This window comes from Seriola dumerili, unplaced genomic scaffold (assembly GCF_002260705.1).
Source record: "Seriola dumerili isolate Sdu_G_001 unplaced genomic scaffold, Sdu_1.0 BDQW01000068.1, whole genome shotgun sequence".
Lineage (NCBI taxonomy): Eukaryota > Metazoa > Chordata > Actinopteri > Carangiformes > Carangidae > Seriola > Seriola dumerili.
In genome coordinates, this window is record NW_019174323.1 from 17,502,418 (window position 1) to 17,517,253 (window position 14,836).

Here is a 14,836-nt window from a genome sequence, read left to right on the forward strand (position 1 = left end):
ATTGAAGGAATGGCCCTTTAAAACGTATTTTAAATAATTAATAAGTGTTTGTTCACGTGCTGGAATGTAATTAAACTTCTATTAAACATTTTTTATTTATATTTAACATTTTATTTATGACAGATTTTGTTTAGATGTTTTATTTAAAAGACAGAAAAGGATCCATGGAGGAGCTCCGCTGTGTGTGTGTGTGTGTGTGTGTGTCTGTGTGTGTGTGTGTGTGTGTGTGAGGGGGTGTAAGAGGCGGGTGTGGGGGGGCAGCTACAAAATGAGAGTGGGCTGCGCTGAGCGGCAGATGTGAGAGGAGTGGAGCCGCAGCTCGGACCAGACGCGCCGCGGTAATTGGCCGCGGACACGTTAACGGAATAACCGGATTATGAGGGTTTGAGGAGGAGAAATCGCCACAATCCGGTGTCATACAAGGCGAGGGATTAAGTTCGGCGTCTTCGGTCCTCCGGTCGCCGCTATGGGGATCGACCGGCGGCGGAGAGCGTCGCTGGCTCTCACCTTGAACTTCCTGTCCCTGTTCCTGGCCGTGTCCGCGCTCACCACCAGCTACTGGTGCGAGGGGACGCGGAAGGTGGTGAAGCCGTTCTGCACCGGGCCGGGCACCACCAGACAGTCCTTCTGCATCCGGTTCAACAGCTCCAACATCAACGACACGCGGCTGGTGCAGTACATCTGGGAGACCGGGGAGGACAAGTACGTGATGAGGAAGTTTCACACCGGGATCTGGTTCTCCTGCGAGCAGAACATCAACATGACCGGTGAGTTCCCTCGGAGCGGCACCGGCTGGGACCGGAGCGCAGCGGGGCGCACGAGCTGTGCGTCACGTCGATCCAGTAACCCACAAAACCAGAGTCAAAGTCCTGATTCAGGAAGGTTTATTTACACCAGAAAGCTGATTTAACACAATCTGGAGTTTCATGATTAACCTCTGAAATGGATTTGAAACATTTATTAAATCAGAAAAAGATGAAACCTAAACACCTGCTCTTAGATAAACAGGTGTTTGTGGATCTTTAGACGCAGTAAACTGAGCTCCATAAAATGTCAGAACATAACAAGACATTTTCAAATATCTTGTTTTGTCTCACCAGTAATCCAAATATATGAAATTTGACATGATTGAGAAAAGCAGAAAATATTCACATTTGAGAAGCTGAAACCAGACACGATGCTAAATCTATTAATTATCAATTAACTTAATGTCTCTGGATTAATCAACTCATCATTGTAGCTTGATTTTAATGTCTCAGAAAAACTGCCTGGTCCCCCAGATGTGGATCTGTCTCCTCACAAGCATTTGAATCTTTGGTCATCCTCACTGCTCCACCTTGTCATTGCACAAACACAGAAATGAAATCCCTCCACAGATTGGATCAAATTGTGAATTTTGAATTTTGTGAGACAAAAAAAAAGAGAAAAATAATATGGATGACAGATGAAGAGTCTCAGTTCTCAGTGTCTCATGTTTCCGTCTCTTCCAGGTGAGAAATGCAGAAGTTTCCTTTACGTTGCACCTTCGAATGAAAGAGGTAAGAATATATTTATGTAAAATATTGTTGCACACAAACATCATCGTCAGTGACGTGGAGAAATGCATGCACTTATTTATGAGCATGTGGCAATGCAATGCAATCTCACTGGTGCAGAAGAGACACACACAACACTGGGTCATTTGTGCAGAGATTAAAGCAGCGAGGCTCCGTCCATTTTATAAAAAGACCAAGTTGCAGCTGACGGAGGTGGAAGAGTCACGAGAGGCTGAAAAAACAAACCTCTTACAGGTCTGTCATCTCCGGGCCCAAATAAACCCTCGGCTCTTTGGTCGTAGAGGCTGTTTTCGGATTGCTCTCTAACTAAGCTGCTTAGTGCTGTGGTGACCACTTTGACTGGAGTCGACAGTTAAGAGCTTTTGTCACTGTGGTGAAACGCTGCCAGGAGGTTTCTCCACTTGTATGTTCCTGCAGTTTCAGGACCGCACTTCCAGGACTTGAGGTTTTCATGTCGGCCAACGGGAGCACTTCCAAATACTGCTTTTTTTTGTCCAAGTGCGTGTAGTTTTAAAGGTTTATTCCGCCCAAATACTACGACTCTGGGGACACATTCAAGGTTACACTACATACTGTACATATCTTTTATACAATATTAAACAATAACAAGGAAAGTGAACGACCCCCGCGAGAGAGAGAGAGAGAGAGAGAGAGAGAAATAACATGTACTAATTTAATACAAATTTCCCTGCTGCTATAATTCAGTCATTTAAATTTGCTAATATAAGATCAGGAAATATCACGCTCCTGCAGTGTCAGGACCACAGTTGTGTATTATTAATAATGATATATAATTGTATTATTATAAATATGGTAGATGGCTAGAATTAATGAAGTAATTAGTTCACTAAGAGCTGTCGTACTCGCACTTCGATTGTCGTCCTGAAACTGCAGCCTCCGGTTCTGCAGGAGCCCCCCCCCCCTTCTCCTGTTAGAGCTTCTTCTGTCCTTTAATCTCTGGGCTCAGTGCCATGAACATGTCCGTCATGTTTCTAGTGCCCCCCCCCCCCAAACAAACATCGTCCTCTTCTACATCTTAAGCAACGAAGTTAACGAGCTGTGGTTAAATCATCCTCATTAGAGTGTTGGTGGCAGGATCAATAGTTGTTGATGGAGCGACACAACAGAGCTGTGGTTTAAATGATCACTCTCTCTGGTGGGTAATAAGTTAAGTGGAGTCTCAATAAATCAATCACCTCCTCGCCTGCTGGTCTCTAATCAGCTGCTCCGGCCTGAACATCAGACTGCGCTGTCATTTCACTCTCACCTTATCGCTCAGTCTGAGTCACGTCAGCTGTTTCTCGTATCAATCCCTGTAATGGATTGATTTAAAAGAATAGTTTGGAGGATTCCTTTGAGATGTGCTTATTTGCAAGCTCAGGTGGCGATCAGTGTAAAGACTGGAAACAAGGAAACAGCTGGCAAAGGGAATAAAATCCACCTACTAGTTCATCTAAAGCTCTAATTAACACTTCATCTCATTTCCTTAATCCATTAAAAGCCAAAGTGTAAAAACAACAAGTTGTGGTTTTATGGGATCAAACTCTCTCAAAGAAAGAAAATAAGTGTAAACTGTCCCTTTGAGACTTTTTTATATCTCAGAGTCAATTTAAAACAACCTGTATCTTTTTTCATCAACAGGGTTTTTCCTGGTTGTAAATGAGGCGGGGGTGGTACTATACTGTTTCACCTGTCCTCGCAATTCTCCTCCTCGCAAACTCTCTTTAAAATAATCTGTGATTTCAGACATTTCTGCAAAGAAAACAATGAAGTGCCAGAAGCTGCAGTTCCTCTAATGGCCACTAGAGTCTGGCTCCAACAGTGAGTCAGTCCCCATAGACTCCCATGTTAAAATGTCCAACTTTACAACAGAAATAAACATGTTTACAGCCTCGTACAAAAACTGTTTTGTTCTTTAGAGCTAATTTCCTCCTTCATGGCACCTGTGTGTATAACTCACCTGTTTACATTTTATTAAGGACTACAGTTATGGAGGATTGAGGGCGTGGCCTCTTTGAGTGACAGGTGGGTGAGCTCATGCTTGCCACAAACAGTTTATGCAACAAAGTCTCGGCTCCACACACGCCCCTCCTCTTTGATCATTTTTGGATTAACTGGGAGTTAGGGGCGGAGTCAGACACTGCCAAGATGGCAACGGTGGAGCCGCTCACTCTGAGCTTCAGAAACTGCTCTTCTACACACAATGTTGTGTTAAAAACTACAGTTCCAAGTTCTTCAAAGAAAGAACCTGAGGCATTTTTTAAATCCAGTGAGCCACAGACAGGCTACAGAAGTCAGACACTAACACATGATTTTGGTTCTTTTCATGGGATTTGTGGCCAAAAAGGAAAGTAAAGAAAAAAAACATCTTTATCCTTTAATCCTGCCGACAAACCTCTGATTGGCTTCGTTCTTCTTCCGACTGTGGAAACAAAGACGTGGGCAGATGATGGAGACGTCTGGAACCGGGCCACTCCATGTTCATGTTTCCTGAAGAGATCTTCAGACGCCGGGCTTTAACACTGTGTCGTACAGAGAGTTTCAGCTGCATGCTGCTCCGCTGCACGCTGACATCACATGATTAAAATATTACATATCAAAGCAAAATGAGGGGGAAACTCTATAAATGCACTTAACTGCAGCCGGTTTAAAGCCTTAAAGTTCTAATAACATTCAGCCTGATGCTCTCCTCCCTCTCACTCTGAATTTAATTGAACATTTAAACTAAATTCAATTTGAAGCAGATAAAAAAGGTTTTTTTTTCCAGCTGAAGGATGTAACTCCATTCATAATTCATACAGGGATATTTTAGGCATATTACTCCAGTCCACATTGTGATTAATTAACCACATAATAAGTACCTGCCCTTGGGTGATATATGTAATTACACCACAGCTTACATGTAGAGGATTTTAAATCCATTGATATTTCGTTGCACCACGTACGTTCTGCCACGAGCTCAGGCTGCTGTGCGTCTCGTGGAGGCTCGTATATCCTTCCTCTGACTGTGAAGGTTAATCATATGGGTGACGGGGTCACTGCTCCACCTTTCCAGGCTCATCCTCCTCCCCTCCTCCTCCTCCTCCTCCTCTCCTCGTCCCTGTCCTCTCCCTTCGCCCTTGCTTACCTATATTTTTTCTCAACCCCCATCGCTCCTCTCTCTCACTCCCTCTCTCCACACCCCCACCATCATTCACTGAACCGTGCTCATCCCCACACCCACAACATAAATATGTCTTCATGTCATTTTTTCCTCCTCTTTACTTTTCACCTCTCTCCTCAGGAGTGCTGTGGCTGTGCATCGTTGCAGAGTGCCTGTACATCCTCCTGCTGGCCACCGGGGGCATCCTCATGTCCGTAGAGGTGTGTCACTTCGGCAACGTCATCGACGGCCTCAAGCTCAATGCCTTTGCGGCGATATTCACCGTGCTCTCAGGTCAGTGGCGTCGTGACATAACATAGAGTACGGTTACATGAAATAAGTCTGTTTTGGTTTTGGTAATATTTGTGGAAATAGTGTCTGAAGCTCCGTATTTTAAATTTTTTTCTGTTGTATTTGAAGTGTTGCCCCATAAGAAGATATAGTTGTGGTTTTAAGAACCATCTCAGTGTAGTTTTACATCTCCTCTCTCAGGCTTCTCTCTGGAGCTCTAGTAACAACAGGTCGGTGAGCCAATCAGAAGAGAGGAGGCTCTGAGCCTCTCTTCTGATTGGCTGACTGTTTTCTGAGTGATCCAATAAAAATATAGCAGATTTCAGGTAAAAACACTCAGAGAAACCAAATCCTGCAAGGTTTGGATGGTGGGTCCAGGTGGGCGGGGCTTGGTGACTGCTTTGTTGTGACATCACAAAGTTCCAGAAGTCCTGACGGCTGGTTTTAAGGCTCAGTTTCTGAATACAGGCTCTGTGCAGACATACAGACATGTCAACTGGTATCTTTGTGCCGACTGACCACGAGGAGAGTATAGGTTCGTGACATTAACGTTACTGACGAGGATACTAACTGTGACTAAGCTTGAAAACAAACATGGACGCTGAATACAAATACAACTGTGTTGTTATTCTTCTTGCATGGATTTCACCATTTTGATTTGATTCGTAGTGCGTATGTGCAGGATAGAAACAGCTATAACTGAGGCCTCAGGATGAACTTCTCTCCCTCCCCTCATAGTTTTTTATAGACTGGTGAAGCAAAAGCATAAAACCATGATAAAGCACGATCACTGGGTTCTTCCTCTGCTTCAGTTCTTTAAAAAGCTTCAACTCTTTGATGGTACAGACAGTAAAACTGCACAGTCTTAAAGCAGCATGTTGTGACATCACATCGGCCACAGTCCTGTAGAGGGCTGTGTAAAGCTGTGTAAGCTGAGCACCACCTGCAAACATCGTACTGTAACACACACCTTTAAAGGTGCAGCATTGTCAGCGCTGGGTGTTACACCGCTCACTACTGATGAAACTGTCTCTAACACAGTGACTGAATAAATGAGGGTGTGATTTCAGATCATAACAGTGTGTCCCAGGAGATTAACTGTCTGTGTGGCTTTTGGAATTAAAGTGATATAATGAACTAATTAGTCCCACCCACACAGGTATTACACGAGTCAAATCACCTGGAACCAAAAGTTCATGTCAAAAAACAAACACTGAGGATACAAAAATTAATTTTATTATCAGTTCAGCTTTAAAGCAGTTGAGCTCTTAGTTCTGCTTTCACACTGGCAACTGTTCAATCCCATGTTCAGGCCAGTTTCAGCCTCTCAGCCCCTGAGAAGATTTCTGGCCAGTTTGCAGTCTGTGAAGGATTTAACAATGACCTTCTCTCTAATCCGCTGTGTGAAAATGATCTCGACCACCACGCTCCGGGCAGCGAATCAGCAGCAACAGATCCTCTGCTCAGCAGCAAAGACTTGCAGCCTTTCACTGACTGGTCAGGGTCAGAGCGAGGAAATGTCTCAGAGAGCTGCAGGGTGAAGAAAGGTACCCCCCCCCCCCCACAACACACACACACACCAACCCCCCACCCCTGTACAACCTGGGTCCATGCTCTGAACACATTCTTTGATGTTTGAGGTTTGTAACATATGCACCGTGTATATTTTATTAGAAACACCCAGGTAGCACCAGACTCTAGACTATAGAATAGCCTGAAGCTCTTGGAAAGACTGGTGAGTAAACAGCTGTTAATGCTAACGTTAGCTATGTAGCAATAGCAAAACTTACAAATAGCTCATTTAAAATTTACACACATTCATTTAGCACTTAACAGTTGCCTGTTTACACATTTAGCACGTTTCAAGTCTTTCAGGCCAAATCCTGCAAAAAAATATCAGAGAGTTTTGCTATTGCTACATATCTAACGTTAGCATCAATGAGTTTAGCATCAAACTTCATTCCTTTACTCACCAACAGCTGTCTCCAGAGGTGGAAACAAACAGCATTGTTAACTCCTGTCTCTATCACGTCTTTTCTTCTACTGAAGTTAGCATGCTAACCAGCTAGCTAGTGATATCACTTCTCTCATCTCAAAACAAGAATAAAAGTTTCTCCTCTTGCTGGTTTACAATGTTGGTAAATCTCACTTAATTTTACTGTTGTTGTCATGGTTTCTGTAAAATGAACAGCTGAATCTGAGCTAACAATGTGGAGGATATGTCAATAAGGCCTAGTTATAGCACTGATGGTTCAGCACTGCTGTAAAGGAACGCTCATGATCAGCAAACAAAGTTTAGATCATCGTGTGAGCTACACTTCGTTCTGGAGAAACTCTTTTCAGAAACATGGTATATTTAGACCTGAGTGAGCCTGAGGCTGCATATTGATCAGTCTGGAGTCAGAGATTTTCCTGCTCTGACGAACGCTTTGATTTTAGACTAAGTACTGAGTCAGTAAGTCCCATTTGATCTGGTCGGCAAGTGAAGCAGTGAACAGGCTGTACCCTTAACCCTTCAGGCTTTGTATCACTTGTTCTGTTTCTCATTAGTGTCATGTGACATTTATCTGTCCCTGTAGTAATAATATTATTATATATTTATATATACATTTATATTTCTTCTTCTTTAACATCAGGAAATTCCATGGTAACACTTTGCATTGAGGTACATAAACTCCAAGAAACAAACAAGTGAATCCCACAAACACCATCTTGCTGTAGTAAGTACTCACGCATGCACTAAATGTGTATTCATCCACAGCAGAAAATAGTCCCCAACAAATACACTAGAAGTCCTGTTTCAGTAATGTCTGGTAAAAACTACAGAGCTCAGCTGTTTTTTTAAAAAGTGCTACTCAACTTTCTTTAAAAATTATAGAAATTATATTTTTGTGACTACTTTTTAATCTTAATGTTTGGGGTCGAGGCTGCGAGCCACAGACAGGCTTGTTTGGTCTTTCATGGGATTTATCCTTGAAGTACAAAGTGCAGCATCATGTGTCACTCCCGGGGAATGAATTGTTACTAACATCAGAGGGAAATATCTCTTTAGCTACTAAAAGCTTTACTATGTACGCCAGCAGCAGCTAATTAGTGTGCAAGTGTTGGTACTATATAATGGGGTTTATCAGAGCTGAAAACAGCTGCCTGCTGCTGGAAATCAGGTTGGTGTTAGTGAATCAGAATTAAATGTTTTGGGCCATAACTTCAAAACAATGAGCTGAAAGACGCTAAAACGCTCCATAGATTTGAAGCTAATCTCAGAGTCATGAGATATTTCTCCAGATATTTTGGATTTATTATGACCAGTGACCCTTTTCATCAAGTGTTTTACCTTGAGTTTTATACGTCACAAACCTAAGGAGACAATCCTGTCAACTTTTATGGACAGGGGGCAGGGCTAAATAAAGTACAGAGAGAGAGAGTTAGCATTAGCACAACCACTAAGCCATCAGCCACTGCCAGTTACAAGCTAACAAACAACATAAACAAATAAAAGATGCTAAAGACTCTCACCGTTCTGGAAGATGCTAACTATGCTAACTGTTCTGAAAAGATGCTAGCTATGCTAACCGTTCTGAAAAGATGCTAACTATGCTAACGGTTCTGATCCGTCTGCTAGTCTCTGGTTCTGGTCTCAACAGACTCCTCCTCTGAGTCTGGGTCTGACTGAGGCTCAAACATGAGGCTGAGTCTCTCTGATGTTTCCTCCTCTCACCATCTTGATGCTCTCTGCTCTTTCACCTGTCCACCTGGAGCCAGCAGGTGGTGGGCGGGGCTGAAGGCCTGATCCAGATTTCTCAACCAGGAAGTAAGAGGAGACAAGCTTCAGACCCGGTTTAATGTGTGAAAAACGTGTTAAACTAAATATGAATCACAGCAGAGGATTTTTACAGAGTTTAAAACATGACTGGAGGAACTTTAAATGTTTTCAAGAAGGCTAACTGAGCTCCTCCTTCTGTACTGAAGCCCAAATATTTTTGGCGCCCAACCAGGAACAGACAACAAGGTGAATTGTTTCCTATCTTTCCTCCTCTGCCCTTGCAAACAAAGTCTGGAAATGTTACAAAGGCCTAGACAAAAAAAAACACTCCAGCTCCAACATGGACATGAAAAATTGGATTCAGGTTCATTTTTCATCTGTCAGGGTCGGTCCACAGGTTCACCAGCTGACACAATCTCCAGTATCAGTGTATCACAGCAGAGAGGAAGTGTTGACCATCCTTCAGTCATATTTTTATTTTCGGCTGACAGGATCTGAACCCAGCGTGCTGTCCTGCTGCCGCAGCCTCTCACACTCAGGCTTCACCGCCGCTGCGTTTAGTCCAACAGTAACCGAACCTCTCAGCCCCCCGTCTGCATCCCTAATACTTCATTTATATGTGACTCACTGTCTGCAGAAGTCAGATGTTTGCATACATTTCTTGTGGTGTCTGTCGCACTGTGTTGGTTTTCTTAAGAGCTTCCCAGGTTTAGCTCAGGGTTTACTGAGCTTGTAAAATGTGTGATTGGTTTAAATGAAGGAAGGCAGTTAGAAGTTGTTTGTGTTTTTAATGGGGAGAATAGATAGAGAGTGGTTATGGTAATGAAGTCCACAGGAACAATAGAAAGGAGCAGATGAGCCTTTATTACAGCTGTCAGTCATCTGTTAGAGAGGATCAGAGAGAGTGAAGACGTAGAGAAGAGAGAGAGAGTGTGGAGGAGAGACAGACTTTGTGGTTGTTGAGGACAAACTTTAGTTTAGTAGGTGATTAATTTTACTTGAAGTGATTGTGCTGCAGAAACACTGAGTCCTGTTTTTACAGCCAAACAAACCACGTGACGTCTGGACTGACAGTTAGAGCGAGGAGCGAGAGTGATGATGACTTCAGACTTTCTGTGCTGTATTTGCATGTTGTGCATCTCGGTGATAATGACGATGAACTTGTGTTTTGTGCCAAATGGGAGTGGAATAGAGCCGAAGCTCCCAGCTGGCAAAATATTAGGTCCCTCAAGCCAAACAAAAAAATCTCATACATGGCTGCACTGTATAAACAGTATGACATGTATAGTGTACAGTACATGTTCATGTATGTCTCTTACCACTATACAGAAGTCACAGATCAATATGAGAAGCTGCCGACGCCAAAACTGAATACTTCACACTCACATACATATGTACTATCATGCATGTACACACATACAGTTATGCATATATACATGCATACACATATATACTGTATATGTTCACAAACACATACACATACACACATTCTCACACTCATATACCCTCATACTCACATTATGCATGCATGTGTTTATGAATATATATATGTATGTACATGTATAACTGTATGTGTGTAAATGCATGTATACATGTATGTATATGTATAATAATATGCACATAAGTGCAAGTGCTTAGTATCTGTATATTTGTATGTGTGAAAGTGAAGTATTGAGTTTTGGCCTTGGCGGTTTCTCACAGATACATAGACAGGTACAGTACACAGGTATATACAGTATATAGAGATGTACATACACAAATTGTAGTGAAGGTTTTTGCTCAGTTCGAGGAAATACAGCGTTACTCAGAATTATCAGGCTGAAGCGTTTTAATTATCCGCCCGGGCTGTAAGTTCAGACTCAGCACAATAAAACTAACAACCGCTCCTCTGGTGATCAGTCCAGAGTGTCTGACGAGCACAAACTGACTTTAGGAGGAAATTAGACAAAGCAACAACAAAGAGAAGATACATTAAGTGACTGAAAGTACGTTAAACGACTTTATAACTACACAACTACTGACAAAGACACAACAACAAACACTAACTACACAAACAGTGACGCTACAGAAAGAATAGATGAACTGACGGGTGAGATATGCACCAGGTGAGTGAGTCGTGCTTACACCCACTCTGAGCACGATGTCCAGTACAGGCCAGATGTCACATGTAAATGGTGAATAGTTCTGCACTTGTATAGACTCACACACTGATGATACATCAGGTGCAATTCACGGTTCAGTATTTTGCCCAAGGACACGCCGAAATACAGACCAGAGGATCCGGGAATCAAACCACCGACCTTCTGATTAGTGGACGACCCGCTCTACCTGCTGAACCTTTTAAAACAAGTTCCTAAATAACTGCATTTTGTTATTAAATCTTACAATGAATAGAAAGAATGAGAATACTCTCATGGCCCCGCCCTGATGGGAGTCTTTATGTTCCTGTTTTATGTTGAAGTAGCTTTCCTTGTGTGTCTGCCCCGCCCTAATGTGTTCCACCTGTGTCTTGTTACCTGCTCCCCTTGTATGTATTTAGTCTTTAGTGCTTCCCTGGTTACTCCTCGTGTTTCCCTCATGGATTCTCCTGCGTTCAGACTTTTGTTCATGGATGTTGTTTGCCTCTCGTCCCCAGTTTGGATTTCTGTTTTTACCAGTTCAGTGAGTCTTTTTTGTTGTTGTTGGCGTTATTTAATAAATCTGTTTATTGCAAGAACTCAGCTGTGGTGGTCTGCATTTTGCATTTGGGTCCAGTTAACCTAAAACTTTACGACTACACACATTCAAACAATAAGAACAGTAATAAATTCATGATGCCACCGAGACTTAGCTCGACCTGGACCTGGGCCAGACCCTGAGACCAGCTGTAAAACTGAAGCACTGGTGTTTTTACTGATTTCCTCTTCTGTTAATCATCTTCCAACATCTTGTTGGGATCCTGAAAATGGGATGAATGGCCTCTTGTTAATGCTGTTGATAATGAATGAATGAAAACTTTCATTTTCATTTTTCTAAAGAGGGAGAAAAGAAAACTGAACCAGATAAAGAGGGAGTATTTTGTGATTTGTATTATTCAATATATCATAAGTCCATTAAAAACTTGCTTCTATTCATTTATTAATTCACTCTTTCATCCATGGTTAACCTTGCTGCCCCCTAGTGACCGTGGAGGGAATAGCAGTGTATACAGACGACCTGTGTGTGTGTGTGTGTGCGTGTGTGTGTGTGTGTGTGTGTGTGTGTGTGTGTGTGTCCTTGTCAGATGCTCTGGTACTAAGATAAACAGAACCTGCGTGACATTTATTGACTTCATGTAGGATGAAGTGACCTTGTGTGATTTCATGATATGAGCTGAGACTCAGATCTCAGGGTTTGTCCCTCTCGTCCCGACACGACGCTGCGTCACATTAAGATGACACCGGGATGTCTTCAGGAATAAACACGAACAGTGACGGGGGATGAGACGGGAGTTTGAGGTGTTTGTGGCTCAGGGATTTGAGGCTTATGTGGTAATCGGATTGGTGGGATACACATGCTGGTTTTTATTCCTGCTCTATTTAATGGGTGATGAGAATACCAGTGTGATGAGAGCCAGAGCTTCAGACAACATTAAAAGACGAGAGCTGGAAGACAGGAGGAAAGGATGAGGAGCTGATTAAAAGATTAAAAATGTACAAACAGAACTGGCTGTCGTTCTCTTAAATGAACTCATCTGGCAGGTTTGTCCACCTGCAGAAACCGTCTGTACGTGGCCACCACAGGTAGTATCACGTCAGCCGCCCCCTGTGGAGGTCAGTGCCTGTACATATAGAACATGTAGGGTGGAGAGACTGTTGTGTGAAGCCTGATGTTGAGCGACCCGCAGGTCGAACTGCTGAGAAAAGACTCTGGACCCGGCTGGATCTTTGGTTCCTAGTGTAGCTGCAAATATCTGATGGATACTGGTTCTGGTTTAACTCCAGGAACCTCAGTGTTACCTGAGACAGATTGGTTCAGTCCTCATCCTGACAGCTTCTTCTTTATGAAAGTTAAAAATAACTGTTGAGTATAAGAACAATAAGTAATAATCAGCTCTACAGAGAGAGCTTGGCATGTGAAGCGACAGCAGCTCAGGGGGACAGGACGCAGGGAACAGTTGTCTCCGTTCTCCCTCCGACTCTTTTTGTTTGTCTCACAAACAAAAACACTCGGATGTGATTACCATGTTTATCTCTCAGTGTCCTCCATTTCATCAGCTGACGATTCATGAGGAAATAAATAATTTTTTCTACATTGTTGTGTCCTGACTGACACGTCCTGCAAGATTTACTCATCCTAATTGTATAAGAACGTCTTAAACAACCAAAACTCTGGTAGTTCTGCAGATTCACTGTCAGGCCTCAGAATCAGCTGCAAATTAAACACGACTCACTGTAACAAACGAACTTTGTGATGTCACAACAAAGCAGACACCAAGCCCCGCCCACCTGGACCCACCATCCAAACCTTGCAGGATTTGGTTTTTCTGAGTGTTTTTACTTGAAATCTGCTTTATTTTTATTGGATCACTCAGAAAACAGTCGGCCAATCAGAAGAGAGGCTCAGAGCCTCCTCTCTTCTGATTGGCTCACCGACCTGTTGTTACTAGAGCTCCAGAGAGAAGCCTGAGAGAGGAGATGTAAAACTACACTGAGATGGTTTTTATATCTTCTTATGGATCAACACTTCAAATAAAACACAGAAGAAGAAGAAAACATGGAGCTTTAAATGAAATTGAACAAGTTTAGGCGCAAACTATCTCTTTGGTTGAACTGCTAACAAATACGCAAATGTAGTAAATGTATATATATTGAATTTGCATATATGAAATATATATATGGCAACATCTTGTCTCTTAATATAGGGACATAGATGTTATATATTACATTTCTGTATGGGGAAAGTCACCTGACACTTGACAAAGAGAAAACTAATGATGTAATCTTTAACACTATGTTGTTTTAAAAGTTAAAAATAAAGAAGCATTAAATGGAAATACTCTAACTTGGGTCTCATATATGAGAGGACATGTGATATATGACAGATTTGTTAGGAGATCGTACAGGACGGTCACAGAGACGTCACCATTGTGTTTCACACTATGCAACACTGCCACCAAGTGGTGACTGAAGGGACGTGCAGTGATTAGTCTCCGAGGAGGATGATGAGTTTGTCTTCCTCCCCTGTGATGACGCCGTGTTCCCTCTGTGTGCATCAGGGCTGTTGGGGATGGTGGCCCACATGATGTTCACCACTGCCTTCCAGCTGACTGTGAGTCTGGGCCCGGAGGACTGGAAACCTCAGACCTGGGACTACAGCTGGTCTTACATGTGAGTGTGAGATACGCACAGGAAGACGCTGTGGTACCTGTGAGCTGAAATGACTTTAATTACCTTAATTAATTCAGACTTGATTGATTCAGAGTTATTTTATTTTTGTTGATCAACGTATAATATAATGATCACGTCAGCTTTAATTGAACTGGGTAAGATCACAGTTTATTTAAGAGTAGTTTGTTACACAGAAAATAACATATAACATATAATATAACATATGTCCTGATAATGGACAGAAATCTATTGTACAGATATCTATTGTGTATGTATTTTAATGAATAATGCACCAATTTGAAGAAAGAGGTTGAACCTGTTTGTGTCTCTTCACTTTAGTCTGGCGTGGAGCTCTTTCACAGCCTGCATGGCGTCCTCCGTCACCACCATCAACCGCTACACCAAAACCATCCTGGAGTTCAAGCACAAACGCAGAAACATCGAGAAGAACCTGAAGATCAAGCAGAAGCTGCTGGAGCTGGACTCTCCGGAGCAGGTCTGGGACATGTACATCAGCTCGGTGCCGAGCACCGCCGAGGAGCTGCTGGACCTGTCGTCCAACGGCCGCAAGCTCTCCAACACCTCCATCTTCCTGGACCTCAACGACCTGCCCGACCCGCAGGGGGAGGAGTACTGCTAGAGGAGTGACAGTGTGTCGTGAATGTTCGGTCTGATAATGATGGTTAATTACTGTAAACAAAAGGAGACCACAGCAGAGAGAGAGAGATTTTTAAAG

At 42.8% G+C, this 14,836-nt stretch overlaps 1 protein-coding gene across 1 annotated transcript; it reads left to right on the forward strand.

The window, feature by feature from the left end:
• Nucleotides 1-466: 466 nt before the first annotated feature.
• Nucleotides 467-14,740, forward strand: LOC111220334 (germ cell-specific gene 1-like protein). The gene is made up of 5 exons (XM_022743393.1): nt 467-767; nt 1,491-1,538; nt 4,840-4,992; nt 13,989-14,100; nt 14,440-14,740. Exons 1-5 carry the CDS (start codon nt 467-469, stop codon nt 14,738-14,740), a joined length of 915 nt encoding a protein of 304 aa, XP_022599114.1.
• The last annotated feature ends 96 nt before the right edge of the window (nt 14,741-14,836 follow it).